The 22,084-nt window shown below is 38.7% G+C and overlaps 1 protein-coding gene across 1 annotated transcript in view; it reads right to left on the reverse strand.

Annotated features, from left to right (window-relative positions):
- Window positions 1-22,084, reverse strand: part of LOC149166679 (glycoside hydrolase family 2 protein) — a 471,778-nt gene that overhangs the window by 121,441 nt on the left and 328,253 nt on the right. The window contains 4 exon segments of the mRNA XM_089432736.1: window positions 20,468-20,576; window positions 20,736-20,895; window positions 21,023-21,335; window positions 21,553-21,759. Coding sequence (XP_089288862.1) covers window positions 20,468-20,576; window positions 20,736-20,895; window positions 21,023-21,335; window positions 21,553-21,759 — 789 coding nt within the window.

Below are 22,084 nucleotides of genomic sequence, written 5' to 3' on the forward strand. Positions count from 1 at the left end.
GACGTTTCTTGATCATTTTCTTCCTCCTCTTCACAATCAATGTAAAATAATTTCTTCTCAAATCTTACCACACTTATGACCTTTAGTGTATTTGCTATCACAACTGTAACAAAGCTCATTTTCTCCTTTTTCTTCCAATTGTTGTGGTAGGATTTCTTGTTGCCATAACTTTCAACTTTTCTTGCCAACCTGAATGCCTTCTCCAATGAATTAGGTTCCCAAAGACGAACCTCATGTTGAATGTTATCCTTTAAATTCCCTATGAAGACATCAATCCTCTGCTTTTTTGGAATATCATTTACCATTATATTCAATTTTTGGAAGTCCTCAATGTGCTCTGCCATTGAACCCTTTTGTTTGAGATTTATCAACTGGCTAAAGAAGGTGTTGCTCTTTGTATCCTCATAATGTGCTATCATTTCCTTCGTGAAAATTGACCAGGTCACAAGTGGTTTACGAGAACAAAGCCCTTTATACCATAAAAATTGATTTGGTTCTAAAAATAAAGATGTAATACGTACCTTTTGTAACAGTTGCACATCATGTAGATCAAAATATTTCTCCATCTGTCGTATCCATGTTATGGGATTCTTGCCATCAAACTTCCCCATATCAATCTTTGGAATATGATGGGTCTTCAATCCAATGTTAGATTCTATGAAATCATGATTAACATTTATTTTTTTCTCATCATGAGTTTTCTCTACTACCTTTTCGTCATTAGGAGGCCTTCCTTGTAGCAGCTTTGTCCCACCTTCCTTCAAACCTTCTATGTATTTCTTCAAATCTTCCATGTCTTTCTTCAAATCTACTTCCTTACCATCGATATTAGCTTCCATGGCACATATAAACTATTTATCTTAGCTTCGATCGCATTCTTCAAATCATCCATCCAATTTTGCTTACTAGGTGTTTATATTTTCTTGATTCGAGTCATTCTTTTTCTTTCTTTTAGCAACTCGATCTTGAATCTGTTGTATCTCTGAAATTTCAGATCTCCAAGGTCTGAAATTGCGACCTACAGTAGCCCTCTGCGTCCTCTTTCCAATGCCACCAGTCTGATCGAAATTGGATTCTCCAAGAAAGAGTTATTCCCAATCTCCCAAGATGACCTGATTATATACTTTTTCAGTAGAGCGAACTTGTACGAAGTGCCATGTGTCACTGTTTTGACCTTCGGACCTGAAAACAATACACAGAAAAGTACAGTCTGTCCTCTTTCTGTAACTTCTTACAAAACTTCAACTTCAATATGAGGCTTAGAGAGAAAGTTATGACGATTTTCCCAAGGTCACATGTTTGGAATGTAATTTGGGAGTCTGCAAAAACCCTAAATGTCTTGGAGCGTATCTCGAAAATTATAGCGAAACAAGATCTAAAATTTGGGCCTGAGCTTCACCAAGATTTCAGCTCAAATGGGTTTTAATTTCAGAGTCTTGTTTGAGATGGAATTCTAGAGCTTGCAAAAACCCTAACTTCCTCAGATCATATCTCCGAAAATATAGCCAGACAAGATCTGAAATTCAGAGCCGAGGCTCAGAAAGATTTCAGATCAAATGGGTTTTTTTGTAGCTTCTGAAACTTTGTAGAGAAAAAGTTACAGCAAAAATGCCACGACGACCTGTTTGGAGCGGCGAAACCCTAGAATCCAAAGCTCTAATACCAAATGTTATGAAACCAACTCAGAAAAAGATAGAAAAGATAGATCAACGACTTCAAAATCAACATTTTCGAGGAGGCAACCTCCTTTACATTACAAAAATGAACAATTCTTGGATAATACAAATGACAAAACCTCCTTTCTATATATAGGAGTCTAAGGGTTCGAATACAATCAGAGCCTACATAACAATAATATTGTAGGGGCACAACAATAACAATAGTGGGCTTTTATGGGGCATAAGAATAACATGGGGACTATATGGGCACAATAATACAATAAGCGGGTTTCACTGATAACAATAAGGGGTTACACTAGTAGTATAGGGACCTAACATGCCCCTCTCCTTCAAAAAGTGTTGTCCTCAATGCTTGAGTAGTTCTAGATGCTTTTGTATAAAATTCTCATCCTCCCATGTGGAATCTTCAATGGTAGGGGCACAACAATAACAATAGTGGGCTTCTATGGGGCATAATAATAACAACATGGGGACTATATGGGCACAATAATACAATAAGCGAGTTTCACTGATAACAATAAGGGGTTACACTAGTAGTATAGGGACCTAACATGCCCCTCTCCTTCAAAAAGTGTTGTCCTCAATGCTTGAGTAGTTCTAGATGCTTTTGTATAAAATTCTCATCCTCCCATGTGGAATCTTCAATGGGTATGTTCTTTCACTTGATAAGATACTTTGAAATTGATCGATTTCGTAGCTGTCGAGTTCTTGTTTCCGTGACTGCTTCAGGTTCCAATATGATTTTTCCTTCCTCGTCAAGTTCCGACAATATTGTTTGAACTGGGAGCTTGTCACCTATAACCTTCTTTAAGCATGAAACATGGAAAACTGGGGGCACTCGGGAAGATGCATGAAGCTCCAATTTGTATGCCATAGTACCAATCTTTTGCAACACCTTGTAAGGACCATAATACTTTGGTGATAATTTATTATCCTTCTTAGCTTGCTTGAGGGACATTTGTTTGTATGGTTGTATTTGTAAAAATACCCAGTCGCCTATATCAAAACTTTTTTCGCTGCAATGTTGATCTGCCTGTTGTTTCATTCGATTCTGTGCGAAAGTGAGGTTATCCTTTTTCTTCTTGATATGTCCTTCTATCTTGAGAGTTTGAGTAGTGGTAATTCCTGCCAATGCATTACAAGATATAGTCGGATTCATTTCTTCTTTCTTTCGGGTTGGTTCTTGGTGTATATCCTCTTCTTTTGACGTTTCTTGATCATTTTCTTCCTCCTCTTCACAATCAATGTAAAATAATTTCTTCTCGAATCTCAACACACTTATGACCATTAGTGTATTTGCTATCACAACTTGAACAAAGCTCATTTTCTCCTTTTTCTTCCAATTGTTGTGGTGTCAACCTTATAGGTTATGGAAGGCTAGGGGCAACAACACTTCCATCTTTATAATTGTGAGTGGTAGGATTTCTTGTTGCCATAATTTTTCTTTCAATTTTTCTTGCTAACCTAAATGCCTTCTCCAATGAATCAGGTTCCCAAAGACGAACCTCATGTTGACTGTTATCCTTTAAATTCCCTATGAAGACATCAATCCTCTGCTTCTCTAAAATATCATTTACCCTTATATTCAATTTTTTGAAGTCCTCAATGTGCTCTGCGATTGAACCCTTTTGTTTGAGATTTATCAATTGGCTAAAGAAGGTGTTGCTCTTTGTATCCTCATAATGTGCTATCATTTCCTCTGTGAAAATTGACCACGTGACAAGTGGTTTACAAGAACAAAGCCCTTTATACCATAAAAATTGATTCGGTTCTAAATATAAAGATGTAACACGTACCTTTTGTAACAGTTGCACATCATGTAGATCAAAATATTTCTCCATCTGTAGTATCCATCTTATGGGATTCTTGCCATCAAACTTCCTCATATCAATCTTTGGAATATGGTGGGTCTTCAATCCAATGTTAGATTCTATGAAATCATGATTAACATTTATTTTTTTTCTCATCATGAGTTTCCTCTACTACAGTGTTGCGGGGGAGCGCCCCCCCCCCTCGAACCCGCTCCCGAAGCGCGCTCCCAAAATCGCTCCCGTAAAAAAATTTGCGCTCCCTGGTCTGTGAGGGAGCGCTTCAGGGAGCGATCGCTCCCGCGCTCCCGGAGCGTCTTTTAATGCCCGGGAGCGATCGGGGAGCGATCGCTCCCGGGCATTAAAAAACGCTCCGGGAGCGATTTTTAACGGACCGGGAGCGGTCCGGCGGAAAAAAAATCCGCCGGACCCGAAAATTAAAAAAATTTTAGAAATTTTTTTTTTGTTTATAAGCCCAATGGGCCAAAAAAAAATCATTTCAACTTCATTGAGCTTGAGATTGAGAGCTGAGCAAGAGCAAAGGAGCAAGGAGCAAGAGCTGAGGAGCAAGGAGCCAGAGCTGAGGAGCGAGGAGCAAGTGCCAAGGAGCGAGGAGCAAGCCTGCAGAGGTAAGTAACTTAATCATTTAGTTAGTTTAGCTGGTTAGGTAGTTAATTTGGTTAGTTTAATTTACCTGTTTGAGTTTAAAGCTCATTAATTTAAATTAAATTAATAAATTAAATGAATTAATCCCAATAAACTAAATTAATTTGCAGATTCAAGACTCAAACCCTACAAACATCAAACACCATGGACCTGGGGATATTTATTGGCATTTTCCTCTTCCTGGTCCCTTTTATGGTTATTATGGTGGTGGAGAGTAGGAAACGGAGGGGGCCTCAAACTGAAGAGGTGGATGAAGAAGCCGGAGGAAGTCAAATGGGTGAAAACCCCAGTGAGGAGGAGGTGGAGGAGGGTGAACATGAGGGTCAAAAAACTAAACAAGACCAAACTCCATTGTGGAAATATGTTCACAGGGCTGAAACAGGGAGAGGGGGTGGGACCACTAAATTTCATTGCCCCCATTGCAACACTGACTACACAGGCTCATACACCCGTGCTAGAAGACACCTCTGCGGGAAAAGGCCATGGGATGGAGAGAAACAAATAGGAATCAAAACTTGTGACAAGGTGTCAACAGCAGATAGAGCCAAATACATAAAGGAAGAGAAGGACGCCCAATATAGAACAAAAAGATCAAGGGGTTTCTTTGAACCAATCTCACCATCACAAAGAACTCCTTCAGCATCCTCCCAAGGCAGTGGATATGGACATGGAGGCACAGGGTCATCATCTTTAAGGCGTAGAACCATATCAGATTTCCTTGATGAGGGGTGTAGGAATGATGTGGATTCAAAAGTTTACAGGTTCCTCTATGCATGTGGGATACCATTCAATGTTCTACGCTCACCTTATTGGCACGAAATGGTTTCTGCCATAAATGATGCCCCTAAAGGATACAAGAGCCCTGGGTATGACAAGGCAAGAACTGTTGGCTTTGATCATGAAAAAGCAAAAATATCACAATCTTTGAATAAAATGACAAGTTCTTGCACTGACAATGGGGTGTCCATTGTATCTGATGGATGGACAAATGTAAAAGGCAAGCCATTGATAAGTGTTCTTGCTGTGTCCCGAAGTGGTCCCATCTTTCTAGCTGCACATGATTACTCAGACAAGTTCAAGACCGCTATCAACATTGCAGAAGCATTGCTTGAAACAATTGAGCGTATTGGCCCATACAATGTCATCCAAGTCATCACTGATAATGCTCCTAATTGTAAGGCAGCGGGAGCAATTATTGAGGATAAATACCCCAACATATTTTGGTCTGGATGTTTGGTTCACACATTGAACCTTCTGTTGCATGATATTGTCAAAAACAAAAATGAACAATACCAATGGATTGGTGATTTGTACAAGAAAGGAAAAAAAATGATAAAATTTATTACAAATCATAGCAATACCCATGGCCTTTTCCGCAGTCACTCGAGATTGGAGTTGCTGAAGATTGCGAGGACTAGATTTGGTAGCTATTACCTCACCTTCAGGCGCCTTTTGAAGGTAAGAGAGGCATTAGCTAGCATGGTATCAAGTCCACATTGGCAGGTGTTAAAGGAAAGGGCTACAAATGTAGCTGACATGGCAGGTTTTGAAACGGTGGAGGAGGCCGCTCTTGATGGGCAGTTTTGGACAACTGTGAGACAGGTATTGGATTTCACCAAGCCAATTTATAACATGATTCGGTTTGCAGATACAGACAAACCAGTGATTGGCGAGGTGTATGAGCAAATGGATACCATGTTGGGGGAAATAAAAGACATTGTTCATAATAAAGATCCCAACTTGTACAAACTGATTCATGATTGTGTGTGTGAACGGTGGAATAGGCTTAACCTTCCACTACATTGCTTGGCGTATATCCTTACGCCAAAATACTACTCAGAATCTTGGTTGGGCAAACCTGCAGCAAGGGGTGGTGTTAGGACCAAACCCCATTTAGATCAAGAGGTAACTAGAGGATATCTGGAAGCATTAGAAAAGTTGGTGCCTGACAGGGAGGAATGTGCAGCTGTGCGCCTTGAAATAGGCAGATACTTCAGTGGCAGTGGTTTGTATGGTAACTTCCATGCAATGGACGACAAAGATAAATTTGATTCTCTCACATGGTGGGAAACATATGGCGGCCACGAACTTTTGCCAAAATTGGCAAAAAAAGTTCTTTCACAGGTTGTAAATTCTTCTTCTGCAGAGAGGTGTTGGAGCACCTACAGTTATATACATAATGTGAAAAGAAACAGGCTCAACGAAAACCGAGCAGAAAGCTTGGTTTATGTGCACTACAATTTGAGGTTATTGAGCCATTACTGTGATCGGGCTAATGAAGATCCCACATATAAAATTTGGGACAATCACCCTGAGGACGACAATTTGGAGGATGGCATTGTACATATGGAAGAACTAGAAGAGGAGCTTGTACGGGATGAACATGAAGCAGCTGCAGCAGCCATGCCACCTCCACCTCCACCATCCAGTAACAGTTCTCGGGGCCCGAGTCTTGTTCCATTGCTGTCGCCACCTCCATCGACACCCTCGCGTGGAGGCTCTAGTTCTGGTCGTCGGTCTGTGCGGGAGACTCCTAGAAGACCACCACGACCTACTTATACTCCTGGGGACTCTCGTGGCAAGGGCCACTTGTAGATTTACAGTTTACTTGTCTTTTTTAGTTTCTATTAGACTTTTGTTTTCATAACTGTTGAGTTTTGAGTCCTTGACTCTTGACTCTTGACTCTTTCATATCATTATGACATTATGATATTTTTTGTAAACATTATATCACTGTGACAATGAAAATTTGAAGTTTGAAGTTGGGCCTTGGCAATTATAACTCATTGGTAATGATTGTGAATTATGAATATGATGCTTTGTGAAAGACTAAAGTTGTTTCGTTTCATCTCATTATTCATGTTTCATTTTATAAATTTTTTACATTTCATATCATGTTAACAATTAGAAGTTAGGACTTAGAAATATCTTCGATATTACTTCTTGTAATGGTTAAACTTGGCTTACAAGTACAACTTGTTACTTTGGTGATCAATGATGATAAATGTTATTGAATTTTCAATTTTGAAAGCTTTCAACTTCAATGTATCAACTTCATGTTATGTTGCAGTTGTAATATATATTTTACTAACTTGTGGACATGGTTGATGACGATTATAATTTCTAGATGATTGATGTGATATATGGTTCAATGATCAATTTATGTTTTTTTATGTTTTTTATGTCTATTTCATCATTCTACATGTTTTTGTTGACATATATGTATCAAAAATTAAAAAATATAAAAAATATATATATTTTTAAAAAATCGCTCCCCGATTCGCTCCCAAACCGGGAGCTTCTGAAAATGGTCGCTCCCGCTCCCGCTCCCAAGTAACATTGCTCTACTAACTTTTCGTCATTAAGAGACCTTTCTTGTAGCAGCTTTGTCCCACCTTCCTTCAAACCTTCCATGTATTTCTTCAAATCTTCCATGTCTTTCTTCAAATCTGCTTCCCTACCATCGATATTAGCTTCCATGGCACATATAAAACTATTTATCTTAGCTTCGATCGCATTCTTCAAATCATCCATCCAATTTTGCTTACTAGGTGTTTCTATTTTCTTGATTCGAGTCATTCTTTTTCTTGCTTTTAGCAGCTCGATCTTGAATCTGTTGTATCTCTGAAATTTTGGATCTCCAAGGTTTGAAATTGTGACTTGCAGTAGCCCTCTGCGTCCTCTTTCCAATGCCACCAGTTTGATCGAAATTGGATTCTCCAAGAAAGAGTTATTCCCAATCTCCCAAGATGACCTGATTATATACTTTTTCAATAGAGCGAACTTGTACAAAGTGCCACGTGTCACTATTTCGACCTTTGGCCTTGAAAACAATACACAGAAAAGTACAGTCTGTCCTCTTTCTATAACTTCTTATGAAACTTCAACTTCAATCTGATGCTCAGAGAGAAAGTTATGACGATTTTCCCAAGGTCACCTGTTTGGAATGTAATTCGGGAGTTTGTAAAACCCCTAAATGTCTTGGAGCGTATCTCGGAAATTATAGTGAAACAAGATCTAAAATTCGAGCCCGAGCTTCACCAAGATTTCGATTCAAATGGGTTTTAATTTCAGAGTCTTGTTTGAGATGGAATTCTGGAGCTTGCAAAAACCCTAACTTCCTTAGATCATATCTCCGAAAATATAGTGAGACAAGATCTGAAATTCGGACCCGAGATTCAAAAAAAGTTCGGATCAAATGAGTTTTTTTTGTAGCTTCTAAAACTTCGTAGAGAAAAAGTTATAGCGAAAATGCCACGATGACCTGTTTAGAGCAGTGAAACCCTAGAATCCAAAGCTCTGATACCAAATGTTATGAAACCAGCTCACAAAAAGATAGAAAAGATAGATCAATGACTTCAAAATCAACCTCTTCGAGGGGGCAACCTCCTTTACATTACATAAATGAACAATTATTGGATAATACAAATGACAAGACCTCCTTTCTATATATAGGAGTCTAAGGGGTCCAAATACAATCAGAGCCTACATAACAATAATATTGTAGGGGCACAACAATAACAATAGTGGGCTTCTATGGGGCATAATAATAACAACATGGGGACTATATGGGCACAATAATACAATAAGGGGGTTGCACTAATAACAATAAGGGGTTACACTAGTAGTATAGGGACCTAACAACAAATATAATACATCTCACCACCTTGCATTCTCTTCTCCTTGAAGACATCCTACTAGGCCTCCAATAACTTGGATCTGGGCACATAAACTTCTGAGGATATTGGCCTTCTAAGCTTCTACTAGGGCTACTACTGCAACTTTAGAGAGACCCTAGATCAGGCCTTCAATCTAGGTGTAACCTCCTTTTCTGCCTCCAAAACCTTAGCGCTAGTCCTCCAATGTCTGTGACCTTGTTCCAGCTTGGTGACACGCCTTTCGACCCTTCAAAACAATCACCCTTTGGAGACTCGGCCTAATCATCAAGGACCAAAACTTCTGTGACCTGTACCCTGAGGCATTCTACCCAACTTGTGCCCATAACTAACCCTTCAAACTCAACCATCTATCCTCCCTTGTCCTGCATCTCGGACATGAAGTCAGCAACCTCCATGCTCAACCTTTGCTTGAGAGGAATGATCTTGTGGATGGCCTATCCATGTAGCCCTACTAGGCCAGCTTGGCCTCCTTTAGGACTACATCTCCACGAGCCTCCTCGATCAAGGTAATTTCCTTTACTCTTGATATCCTAAGTTGGATCTAGGCCTTTTTAAATAGATCTTCCTTAGCCTCTTACGAGCCCTCTAGATCTTAGGGTTTTGGTCCTCTTATACTTAGGAATTAATTTTTCCTTTTATTTTCTTCTCTATATTTTAAGCCCGATCATCAGTCTAAAACCCCTTCGCTTGGGTTCTTTACCCACAAAGCCTTTTGTGACCAAACCCACACAAACCCATCTCACTAGGCTTGTGGAGTGCCTCCCAAGGTACACAATTCAACACTAATCATTGTTAAGAGGGCGGTACTGTGAAGACCCTAAGAACAATGATAATGTAGCAGCCTTGTCATTGTTAGAGGGTCGAAGTTGAAGGCCCTAAGAGCAGGCATCTTGGAGGAGCAAAAGGGTTGCTAAAGGGCAGTTTGGAGGCCTAAGTTCAGTCACTCTTGGAGTAGCAAGAGGATTGATAAAGGAAGATTGGTTAGCTAGAGATGTAAGCATTTCGAAGTTGTAGGAAGATTGGTTAGCTAGAGATTCCAACATTCATTGTATTATGTTGAACACAGTTGAGTTCAACTAATTTTGGATGTTTTTCAGTTGCTTCTTGTTGATTTGGAGTAGCATCGGATGTGCGCTAGCCACGAAAATTTGCGGAGAGGCTAAAGCACATGAGATCTCCAATACCCAGAAAGGGTTTGGGCAGATTCTAAACAGTTTGGGAGATATTAAAATAATTAATATTTTTAATGGAGTCCCTAAGTCTAAACTCGGGGAAATTAAAATATTAATGTGAATTAATATAAAATTGTGTTAGAATGGTCCAAAAGTCATGGATCAAGCCAGATAGAATCTTAGTCATTGATTAGGGACTTAATCTCGGCTGTTGATCTATCAACGAGAAAAGTATAAGAGGAGGCTTGAGGGTCACTTGGAGAACACACTGAGGGAGACCAGTCAGTTCAATTTCTGGAGTGGGGTTAGCTGAGAAATTGAACCAGTGGTCTGGTGAGCAGTTGGGAGACAGCAAGTACGAAACAGAGAGACGGGATCAGCCACTAGAGATTAGCGCAAAGCCAGGAGAGGCAGACGCAGAGGCAGTAGGAGACTACGCAGTCATTAACTGGGCCTGTGTGGGTGACGCAGAGAGGTCCAGGGCTGACGCAGTCAAGCAGGGGTTGACGCAAAGGGTCTGAGAGCCATGCAAAGGTCAGTTGGGCTGACGCTGGGATTGGATAAGTGCTGGAGAATTTTTTTGTCTCTATGGGTAAGCCAGTTTGGCACCCTGTTGTACTGAAGAATTGTTGAATAATAAAATCTCCTTTACTGCACCGGTTTTCCCACATTGGGTTTTTCTAGGGACTATTGTCCAAAATAACTATGTCAATGTGTTGATTTTTGTGCATATGTTTGTTTCTGTATTACGGTGTGAAATCTGCAATAGTATTTATCAATGTTGCAGTAATCGTTATCGGGATAATATCGGAGAGGGAAAAAATCAGGAAAAAATCGGAAAAAAATCGTAAAAATCGGGAAATAATTGGGAAAAAATTGTAAAATACAAAAATATTCAATTTTTTCAATTTTTTTAATATCTAAAACATCTACAACATAAAATAAATACATTGACACATAAACATGATAAAAGAACTAATATATAAGATGTGTAATATCATTTCTAGTGCTACATCACACATAACAGTGAATCATGTCCTAAATAGTCAGTTCTGACTCCTAAGTCCCAACTCAGCCTCAAAATATCAACAAAAAATATAATAATGTATCTCATATCATGAGTCATAATGTCATATACAATGAAATGAACCAAATCACTAACACCACTGATCTCCTCTGCCCCTCTTGCAAGAAAATGCAATAGCTTTCCCTCTAGATGTAGATGTCAGTGGAGTTGGCAATGGACTCTGTTGTGCTCTTGAAGCTGAAGAACTAGGAGGTAGACCACATCCTCCACTGGTGACAGGGGTAGCCTCGGTAAGTTGTGTCACCTCCTCCTCCTGTTGCTCCTCCTCATCAAAAAATCGGCCAAAAAAAAAATACAAGATCTTTTGCGAAAAAGAACAAATTAAATTAAAAAGAAAAAGAAAAAATTAACGTAAAAATCGGGCGATAATATCGCCAAACTCAAAAAATCGTGATTTTCCGATATTATAGCAATAATATCGTGATTTTTGCAACACTGGTATTTATTTTAATGTCTATTGAAGTAATTTGATAAATAACTTATTGTGGAATAAGTAGGAAAAGTAAATCAGTTGCTACAGTGATAGAATTTTCACATGGTATCAAAGCAAGTAATCAGAGACAGAAAGGGAAAATAAATTATGGGTCAAGACCATGATGCAGAGGCATCCATGTCAGGGGACTCACACATATTTTCAGAAGATTGCACAAGAGAAAGGGATTTTGATTTCTCTATGTTGGCTTCCAGGTTGGAAGAAGTGGCGTGTATGACTAGTGCTGCATCATCAGAAGTATGGTATATAGACAGTGGAGCCTCGTGGCATATGACAGGAATCAGGAAGTGTTTCTCAGAATATTGAGAAGAGAAGATGAACTTTCAGATCACCATGGGGAACAAGGAAAAGTGTACTCCAGTAGGGAAGGGTACCATAGTTTTTCAAACAGAATCGGAAGAATGGTTCTGTGCTACAAATGTGCTGCATGTACCAGGATTGGGGATAAACTTACTCTTTGTGTCGCAACTACAAGGCAAGGGCTATGACGTCTACTTCATCAAGGAGAAGGTATACGTCAAACACCCACGCTGGAAAAAAAGAGTGCAAATCGGGATCAAAAGTAATAGGTTGTATAAAATCACCAATGGCACTAATAGACAATCATGGAGACAAGGACTTGAACGAATTATGGCACAGAAGAATGGGTCACTTGCACCATGGATCTCTGAGAATTCTCAAGAGCACTGTAATAGGAGTTCCAGATCTGAGTACGGAACGAGATGATGTATGCAGGGGATGTGCTCTAGGAAAGTATGCCAAGGCAGCGTTTCCTAGGAGCAAACACAGGGCCAAGAGTGTACTAGGATTGATACACTCAAATATTTGCGAACCTATGTCCGTCAAAGCTCTCAATGGTGCCAAGTATTTCCTTACCTTCATTGATGACCACTCAAAGAAAACTTGGATTTATTTTCTGAAAACCAAGTATGAGATTTTCTGTCAATTCAAGGAGTTCAAGGCTCTGGTGGAGAATCAGACTAGGAAGAAAATAAAAGTTTTGCGCTCAGATAATGGTGGAGAATATGTCGATAAGGACTTCATTGATTTTTGCGCTAAGGAGGGCATCAGAAGAGAGTGGACCGCTCCCTACAATCCAAAGCAGAATTGGGTAGCAGAAAGAAAGAACAAGACTATTGTAGAGGCCACTAGGGCCATGATGTATGATCAAGATATGCCAAAATTCCTCTGGGCGAGAAGCATGCAACACAACTGTCTATGTTCAGAACAAGACTCCTCATCGGGCTTTGGGCAAGATTACTCCAGAGAAAGTCTTCACAGGGAAGACACCTGAAGTCAGTCATTTCAGGATATTTGGGCGTTTAGCATATTGCTACATACCCGAAGAAAAGAGGAAGAAGTTGGATCAGACTGCAATCTCTTTGTATACGAGATTCTGGATTGACTTGATTTCTTCCCCTCAAAGAGCTCTGCGAAAGTAAGGTCCTTTACCGGGTGAAAATGAGTTAGAGTTCGGGAAGATAAGGCACTTTTCTTCCTTCCCCTCAAGAGAGTTCGGGAATCTATTGAAGTTTGAGGATAAGAAAGTCGTATCCTGCCCTTCTTTAGAAGGGAAAGGTACTATGGTCTATTCTTTTTCTCTGGCCCCGGTTGGCTTTGAGTTCAAAATAAGTATAGGGTCCTTCTCGGTAAACCAACCCAGCCCCAGGCCAAAGGGATATCTGGTGGGATATCGCGAGAATGCTAAGGCATACAGAAACTATCTTCCAGGGAGCAGGAAGGTAGCAGTATGACGAGATGTAAAGTTCATGGAGGACAGGGCTTTCAGAAGATCTCGCGAGATGCCTTCCGAGGAGCAGTCGAAAGAGGAACCGTCAGTTAAGCCTCTTCAACCAACAGAAGTAAAGAATTCTTCCTCAGATCAGGAAGACTCTCAGGATGAGGAGGAGGAGCCAACAGAAGCACCTGCTAGCAGAGGAAGAACTCGCAAGTAACTTTGTCAGATTCTGCGAGATGCAGAGGAATTCATCGATGAGCCAAGAAACAATAAGAGGGAGTGAAAATAGCCAGATAGATATCAGGCATTAGTAGCTCAGGATGGAGAGCCTGCTAGTTTCAAGGAGGCAGCTCAACATCAAGTTTGGCTAGATGCGATGGTGGAGGAGTACAACTCCATAATGGTGAACGATGTCTGGGAGGTGGTGCCAAGACCTCAAGACAGATCAGTGGTAGGTTCAAGATAGATCAAGAAGATCAAATACGCTGCAGACAGCAGTGTTGAGAAATACAAGGCCAGGTTTGTGGCTAAGGGGTATGCTCAAAAGGAATGGATTGACTATGAGGAGACCTTCGCCCCGGTAGCCAGGTATACATCTATTAGGACCGTGATATCTCTTGCAGCCCAGATGGGATGGGAGATCCATCAGATGGATGTCAAAACGACATTTCTAAACGGGGTAATAGAAGAAGAGGTATACATTGAACAACCAGAGGGCTTTGAGACTCATGAGAAGAAGTCTCATGTATGTAGAATGAAGAAAGCCTTGTATGGGCTGAAACAGGCATCGAGAGCATGGTATGGTCGAATAGATGGTTTCTTGCAGAAGATGGGATTTTTCAAGAGTGGCGCAGATCCGAATCTCTACTATCTGGTTGTAGAGAACAAGCCGCTAATCTTAGTATTGTATGTGGATGATCTCTTTCTGACAGGATCATCCAAACTCATTGGGGACTACAAGAAGAACCTAGCCACAAAATTCGATATGAAGGATTTGGGATGAATGCACTACTTCCTAGGGTTGGAAGTTTGGCAGCAGAAGGGAGAGATCTTCCTTGCACAAGGGAGGTATGCTACAAAGATCCTAAAAAGATTCAGGATGGAGGATTGTAGACCCATGGCTACGCCAATGATCAATTCCTGCATGAAAATTAAATGAAATGAAAATTACACAACTAAGTTCTAAAACGAAACGATAGAAAATCATTCATGCTCTGCAATTGAAATGTTTTTCAAAGAAATCATTTTTATTGTGAAATTGAAATGCTCTGAAATTGTAAAGAATGACAAGAAAATCTGATTATGCTCTACAACAAAAATGCTTGGAAATGAAGTTGTAAAGGGAATTATCATGCTCTTGATATCAAAACTATGAGAAGATCTATGGCAAATGATTACACTATGATTATGATTACCACAACCTATCAGTTCAAAAGAATACTTGATGAAAGCTTGTTATCGTTATCCTATTAAAATTAGTGCTATAGAATGAATTAAAAAGAAACACAAAACAATTGTAATACAAATGAAAGAAAACGATGAGATGCAGAACCTTCGTTGTTTGCAGGGGCCCTCCACAAACAGGTGGTTAAAAATATTTAAACGATCAGTCAACCACACATTGGAACTTCAAGATGTCTTCTTCATTAACAGAGTAAAAATAGAGTTTCAAAACATTACAGTTGCATATCAAAAATTAACCTTCTCCTTTGCTTCAATGGAGTGTTTATATAGTGATTACAATGTAACTTCATGGAGATTCATATGGCTAAAGATCAAAACTGAATGGACACTTGGTTTCCACGAATTTGATGAATCACAGTTCATTCCAACTTATTTGTTGACTGTGCATTAAATAACAATTTGAAAAACCATATATCCACGTAATCTGCAAAATAAGGCTCCTAAGATCTTCAAAAATCTCTCAAATGGTAACGAAATTGAGAAAATTGTTCATAAAAACTTAAATTGGGCCCATTCTGAACAAAACCCATGTTTTTGTTTTCCGAGATTCGCTTTCATTTGCTTAGAAAACGCGTTTGAAGTTGACTAGTCAAAACTGCTGTGATTTTCCCTTGATCTTTCCCTGAAGGTCCACACGTGCGAGCTGGGCAGAATTTGACCAATCACAATCCATATTGGAGCTTCTAGAAATAATGTCTATGTGTCAGATTTTATTCTAGAGTGGTGCTACTACCTTGACCATGGAGGTAGGTATGGAAACTTGACAAATCTGCAACAACTTGAACTTTGTTAAATTGTCATTAGTTAAAACCATGCAAAATTATTCTTAATTCATTTAAAATAATGGAAATAATAATAATAAACCATGTAAACATGTATGCGGGAATTTGGTGAGTTTATGAAGAAATACAGTTAAAAATGATGACATTGGGTGAATAGAATGATGCGAAAATGAATGGTTTCATCGACAAAATTATGACAAATTGGAGGCCCAACAGGTAGCATTGGAAGTTCTCTAGCCTTGAAAATTGGTGGAGAGGTCAAGGCACATGAGTTCTAAAGAACCCATAAACCATTTGATAAAATTCCACCCAGATTGTATTTTACTAAAATAATTAATATTTTTAATAGAGTTCCAAAGTCTAAAATTAGGGAAATTAAAATATTAATGGGTATTAATCAAAATATGGGTGAGAATGATCTAGAAGGCAGATCAAATCATGTTTTAATCTTAGTCGTTGATTAGAGACTTAATCTCAGTCACTGAAGACTCAACAGGAAAAATATAAAATGGAGGTTTGGGGTTCATTTGGAAACACACACGAAGAAAACAAATTAATCTGGAGTTCGATTTTTGGGGCTAGGAAGCTGAGAAATTCGAACCAAGTAATCATTCAACAATAAAGGGGCAGTGAGAATCTGGGAGGACTTTCCCGAGAATACTGACAGAGAGGTGGAGATAGCTTGTAGAGAGGCAGCACAGTGGCGAAGAAAGTTGACGTTGGGCCAATCTGGGCCCATGCAGCCTTGACGCAAAGCCAGAAGGGCCAGCGCAGAGCAGAAAAGTTGTCTGTCACACAGGACTGACGCATAGCTTGAAAGGCTGACGCAGGGCCAACACAGAAGAAGTCGGGGTTAGGAAGTCTTGTTGCTGGATCAGCCAGAATTCTCTCGAGTGAAGTGAGGTAAACCTCACTCAGATTTTACGCCAACATTTTCTCTGTAAAGGATTTCTAGATGAGCATCCTAGATTTGTATTCAAATATTTCTCCTGCATAATAATAAACCCTTAGAACTGCTAAACTAGTTTTCCCGCATTGGGTTTTTCCGGGGACTATTGTGTCCAAAAATAAGTGTCTCCTATATCTTGTTCTTTGCTCTGTTTTCTGTTTCATGAGATCAAATATTTAATTAGTGTAGGCTGCAAAAGTAATTTGCTTCAGTATTTAGAAGAATAACCTAATGAATGTAATTTAAAAATCAAGTAGGTGAAGTAGATTCCGATTTGTTGCAGTAGTGGTTCCTTGAGGATTAGGAATTTTCACATAACAAAGGCTATCAACTAACTATAAATTGCAATCTCAAAAACATGTAAGCACATGAATTGAACACAAGAAATATGAACCAAGCTCTGAGCCGTTTTATTAATAGTACAATAGATGGTAAATAGTAGAAGTTGGGTTGGCTACAAGCAAGCAAGGAAAAAATCAGGTAATAATAATGAAGCCCAAGTGTTGTAGAAGCTCCTCCCCAATTTTTGCGATAACCTAATAAACTTTTGTTGCCGCTGCCAAGTAGGAAATGGAAAATATTCCCTCAGAATTGCTTAGAAAATTATAAGAAATTAGTTGATGAACTTTCTTAACAAGGCCAACAAAACCCAAAAAGGGATTGGCCCCAAACCAACTCTCCGAGAAACCCACAAAGTGGTGCAAATTGCCAGTTGAGTGGTAAAACACACTGCTGAAATAAAGTGGATTTCTGGCTTGAATATTGCCCAGAACATGCTGAAAATGCAGCCACAGACTCCTCTCCAAATACCCACAAAAACCCAGAAAAGGTTTGGGTTGATTCCAAGTGATGAGAGAGCCCACCAAATAGTGTGAGTGGCCCTCTCGCTAGCTACACACACTGTTGAGAAATAATGCTCCAAAAACTCCCAAATCCTCTGTTGTAATGCCAAAATTCCACACAAAATCCACTCTGAAATCTACCTTCTCCTTCGGTCAATCTCCTCTGGAAATTAGTTTCCCTCTTCGCCTGCACAAGCTTTCTCTAGTGAGATCTGCGCACAAACAGAATGGAGAAATTCGGCCTACCAAATGGCCAAGACTTCTTCCCTGCCAAACACTAACAAAATTTCGGTCTCAAGGTAAGAAACCTCTCTGCAAATCACCGGATCTCCCGACTCATTCTAGATGAAGAAATTTGTGCTCCACAAACTGCCTATGCACCTAGGAAGTGCACACAACTGGGTAAACACCTGCAACAAATCTCTATGGAAATCCTGAATTGGACTCTCGAAATTTCCTCACTAGGGACACACTTGACGTTCTCCGAAATAAGGGTGGAATTCCACTTGGAACTCCTGTGCTAAACAACACTTATCTTCTTGTGCTAAACAACTCCAAGATAAGATGTAATATGAAGTGTAATAGTCAAAAGATAATCCACAAAATGAGTCGATCCTCCTTTTATAATTTCTCCTCATGCCTCTAGACTCCTTTTTTAATATTATTTTATTGGTGGGGGCCATTTTCCACTAAGTTACTTTAGCCACCATTTAATAAAATAATATTTTGACACTATTTTCCAATAAAATAATACTAGCTACTTTTATCCAATAATATTTGCCCCTTTTTCTAATTAATATTACTAAAATGGGCAAAATTCCTTAGTGACTCCCATGCTCACAAAATTGGGGATATTACAACCCAATTCTATGACAAGACACATGATCTATTATGAAAAATACAAACTTGATAAACACTAGGACTCACCTAGGACCTTGTCAACAAATTCTACCCTAGCTTTGGGGTATATCTAGGAGAAAAACTTTGTCGATTATCCATGCTTACAAATACACATAATTCAGGGAGGCTAAAAACTCCCTAGAGTGAAACCCTTTGACAAAAATCATAGGCTTACCTAGGTGTTGTTACATGGCTTAATAGTCACACTAGAATCATTTACAATACAAAAGTAGAAATTGAGTTTACAATGATAAAAATTACGCTGAATGATGACAATGATTTGAAAAAATTTGATCCACTGCTTTGTACCCTACTTCTTGGACTGCTGACACAAGTGTGGTCAACAGTACCCTAACCCTAGGATATCTATTAGGTGACTTTCTCACGTCCCAGGAATCCTCACATCTATAATGGCCCACCTACAATTACAAACAGAATGAGAATATTAACATACATATGGGACATCCATATGATAGCTACATATGCATGACCCGCACGTATTGCAATAATATACATATAAACTAATATGGAAAAATATCTAAACTTAAGTTAATAAATCAATCATCAAAGTAAATTCTAACTTATCAAAATATAATGAAAATATATTAAGTTGGGTATTTAGTAGGTATACCACCCTTACATATACAAATGATAAATCCTTAATCAAAGGAAAATATAAATTATGTTACAATTGTTTAAATAAATAAAATAATAAAACAATTTAATTAAAATTATAAATTAAATTAAATTAATTTAATATTTGAATAAAGTTAATATTAATAAAAATAATAAAAAACTACATATATAAAATCTATCCTCTAAAAGGATGAACCAGCTCAATTAAAAATTATTAAAGGCAGAATCATAAATCAAATATGGATAAAAAGATTTGATCAAATCTATAGCATGCAGGGCTCCACGTAACAAGGAGGAAGAAAAGCGGTGGACCGGGGAAATAAAAGGAAGGAGTACTATTGAGACAGCGAAAAAAATTTTGACAAAGGAAAAGAAGTGCAGGTAGTGCAGGAAAGAGGAAATCACTGAGAAAGCTACAGATTGAGAGAAGCCTCAATTATTCTTGAGTTTTTGGAAACGGGGACAAAGTACCTCATTTGTGAAGTACTTTGACACTGGGTACCGAAGTCGTGCCCAGTTTGTCTGGGAGGTTTTGGTCATTTAGATAACGAAAGTGGGAACAACAGCCACCAAAAACATCGTCAGACAGAAGTTCGACTTCAAGATGACTCCAAACAAAATTTACAAGTATTTGTTGATGATTTGTCAAATTTCAAAGAATGTCTGCTTGTCTCATAAATTTAAAGGTTCAATTCCTTAAGAATGATAAATTAGGGCTTTATTGCTGTTATGGGCTTTACACCATCAGTGAAAATCCATAAAGAGCAGGGGGTTTTCACTATGGTGACAGTGGGCCACTACCCCATTGTTGTATCTTGATCTAGTGTTAGCCTCGTAGGGCACCCCTCTCCAAGGCCTGCTACATTTTGTGGCAACAGGTTGATGTTATGGTCAATCATTTGATGACAATGCTATAAGTTATAATTGCAAGATTGTTGATATTATTTGTGTATAAAATGGTTGATGTTATAATGATTATCATTAATCTATTACAAAAAAGTTAAAACTATGTTTCCATATTCTCTGCAACTAATTTGCCACTCTGTGTGTTTCTTTTGAATATATATGTGTCTAAACATATTGAACTGCGTTATATTAAGAACACTCTCAAAACACTTCACCCCTGGAGTCCTTTGGAAATTGGTGCTTGGCACCCCAACTCCCAACAGCATTGGTCAAATCACAATTAGCATTGAATATCTATCACATAAATGTAGTAAATCTCTCTAAAACAATTCCATTTTGCTTGAGTCTTTTTAATATCCTTTACAGAAATAGCTCATTTCTGTAAATAAACTAAATCAATTTTATATGCATCAAGGAAAATCTTCATTTCAGCCATTAATTTTCATTGATATAGATAGAAAATAGCCGAGTGGCAAATATTAGCCATTAATAATTTCCCTACTTTAATTCCTATATGTGATGATCATGATGGATCCCACTAAGCAGCCACTATCAAGGATCTGAGTTGAAAATAAAAAAGTGGACAGTGGCATGGACCATCCTACCCATGTCTCCAAACATTTTTCAAAACATTGAAATATCATTGAACAATGAAAGCAAAGCTACCTGATCCAACCACTCCCATATAAAGCCTCCCTGCAGACCTGGTGTGCTATCAATGGCTTCCCAATATTTATGAATGTTCCCGTTACTGTTTCCCATTGCATGTGAATATCTGTATACCAATATTGCTGGTGATTAAAATTTCTGGATGCAAATCACTCATCCAATAGAAATTCAAATTGCAAAATCAACATTTGATGTTAAGCAGCAGAATCAACATCATTTCCTTCAAATCATGTCATCCCACAATAAAGAGAATCAGAGGACATACTCGCAAAGAATGAGAGGTCTGCTCTCAGTAGGATCTTTTGCAATCTCCACTATGTTCCAGACACGCATATACATGGGGCATACAATATCTGTTACTGTGGTTCTAGCCCCACCTCCTTCATAATGTAGTGGTCTGGTGGAATCCCTTTCACGCAGCCAACCTGATTCAAAATAAAACAAAATTACTACCATGCAACCCCACCAAGCTTCTACAATGATCATCATATCTCCCTATAAACTATTCAGTTTCAACAAAAGAAGCATGAAGAAATGGCTGTTTGTGATAACCGGCTGAAGCGGAGTGATTAGGCCCATATCCAGATTCATTTCCCAGTGACCACAAAATTATGCATGAATGGTTTTTGTCTCTCTCCACCATATTTACAACACGGTCCAGCATCGAAGATGCCCACATGGGCTCTGATGTTGGATGTCTTCTTTGGTTAACTGGGAAAGAAGCATCAAACCCATGTGTTTCTATGTTCGCTTCATCTATCACATACATACCAAACAAGTCACATAGCTCATACCAACGTGGATGCTGAGGGTAATGGCTGTTTCTTACAGCATTAATGTTGTGCTGCTTCATTACCACCAGATCCTGTAAACACAAAAGGGAGAGATAATACTTTCTTTCTGATTACTGTTTGAAACAAGTGCATGCAATATCAAGAGCAGTAAGAGCTAAAGTACTGAGTGTAAAGTATTGGTGTTATAATTAAGTTATTAACAAACACGTACTCAAGGATCAGAAAGCAAACATGTGTATTATTCCTGAAGAAAAGGTATCAAATCCAGAAAAGCAAAATTAAAATTACCTTAATCATGCAAGATTCTATATTTGTTTTCCCCACACGTGGATGATGTTCATGTCGGTTGACTCCATATATGAGAATAGGTTTTCCATTGACAAGTAGCTCTTTTGGCCTTCTAGATATTTGCCGGATGCCAACTTGGCAAGCTTCACAATCTATAATATTTCCAGATGGATCTTTCAGTATAACTACAAGTGTATACAGGTGTGGCTGTTGATAGACAATAAGCAAGAATTCAAGTTAGAACATGAACTTATTTTGCATGTTAATTTAATTACATTAATGACAAATGTCCACCAGTGGCCAAAGACAGCCAGTGGGATCACTGGGAGCGCTAAAGCATATATGAGAGACCTACATAAGAACAAACATAAAAGAGTATATGGGAAGTGCCAAAATAATATATAGTCAACTCGTAGGAAACCCATAATAACAAAATGGGCAAGGATCCAAAGTGCACCAAGAAAATCAAGTTATATAGAGATCATACTTTTTTTTAACTTCTTATATTTACAAAAAATATTTGCGTAAAGAG

Source organism: Pinus tabuliformis, chromosome 5_1, assembly GCF_031772625.1.
Source record: "Pinus tabuliformis cultivar Carrire ecotype Pingquan chromosome 5_1, CPIR1, whole genome shotgun sequence".
NCBI lineage: Eukaryota > Viridiplantae > Streptophyta > Pinopsida > Pinales > Pinaceae > Pinus > Pinus tabuliformis.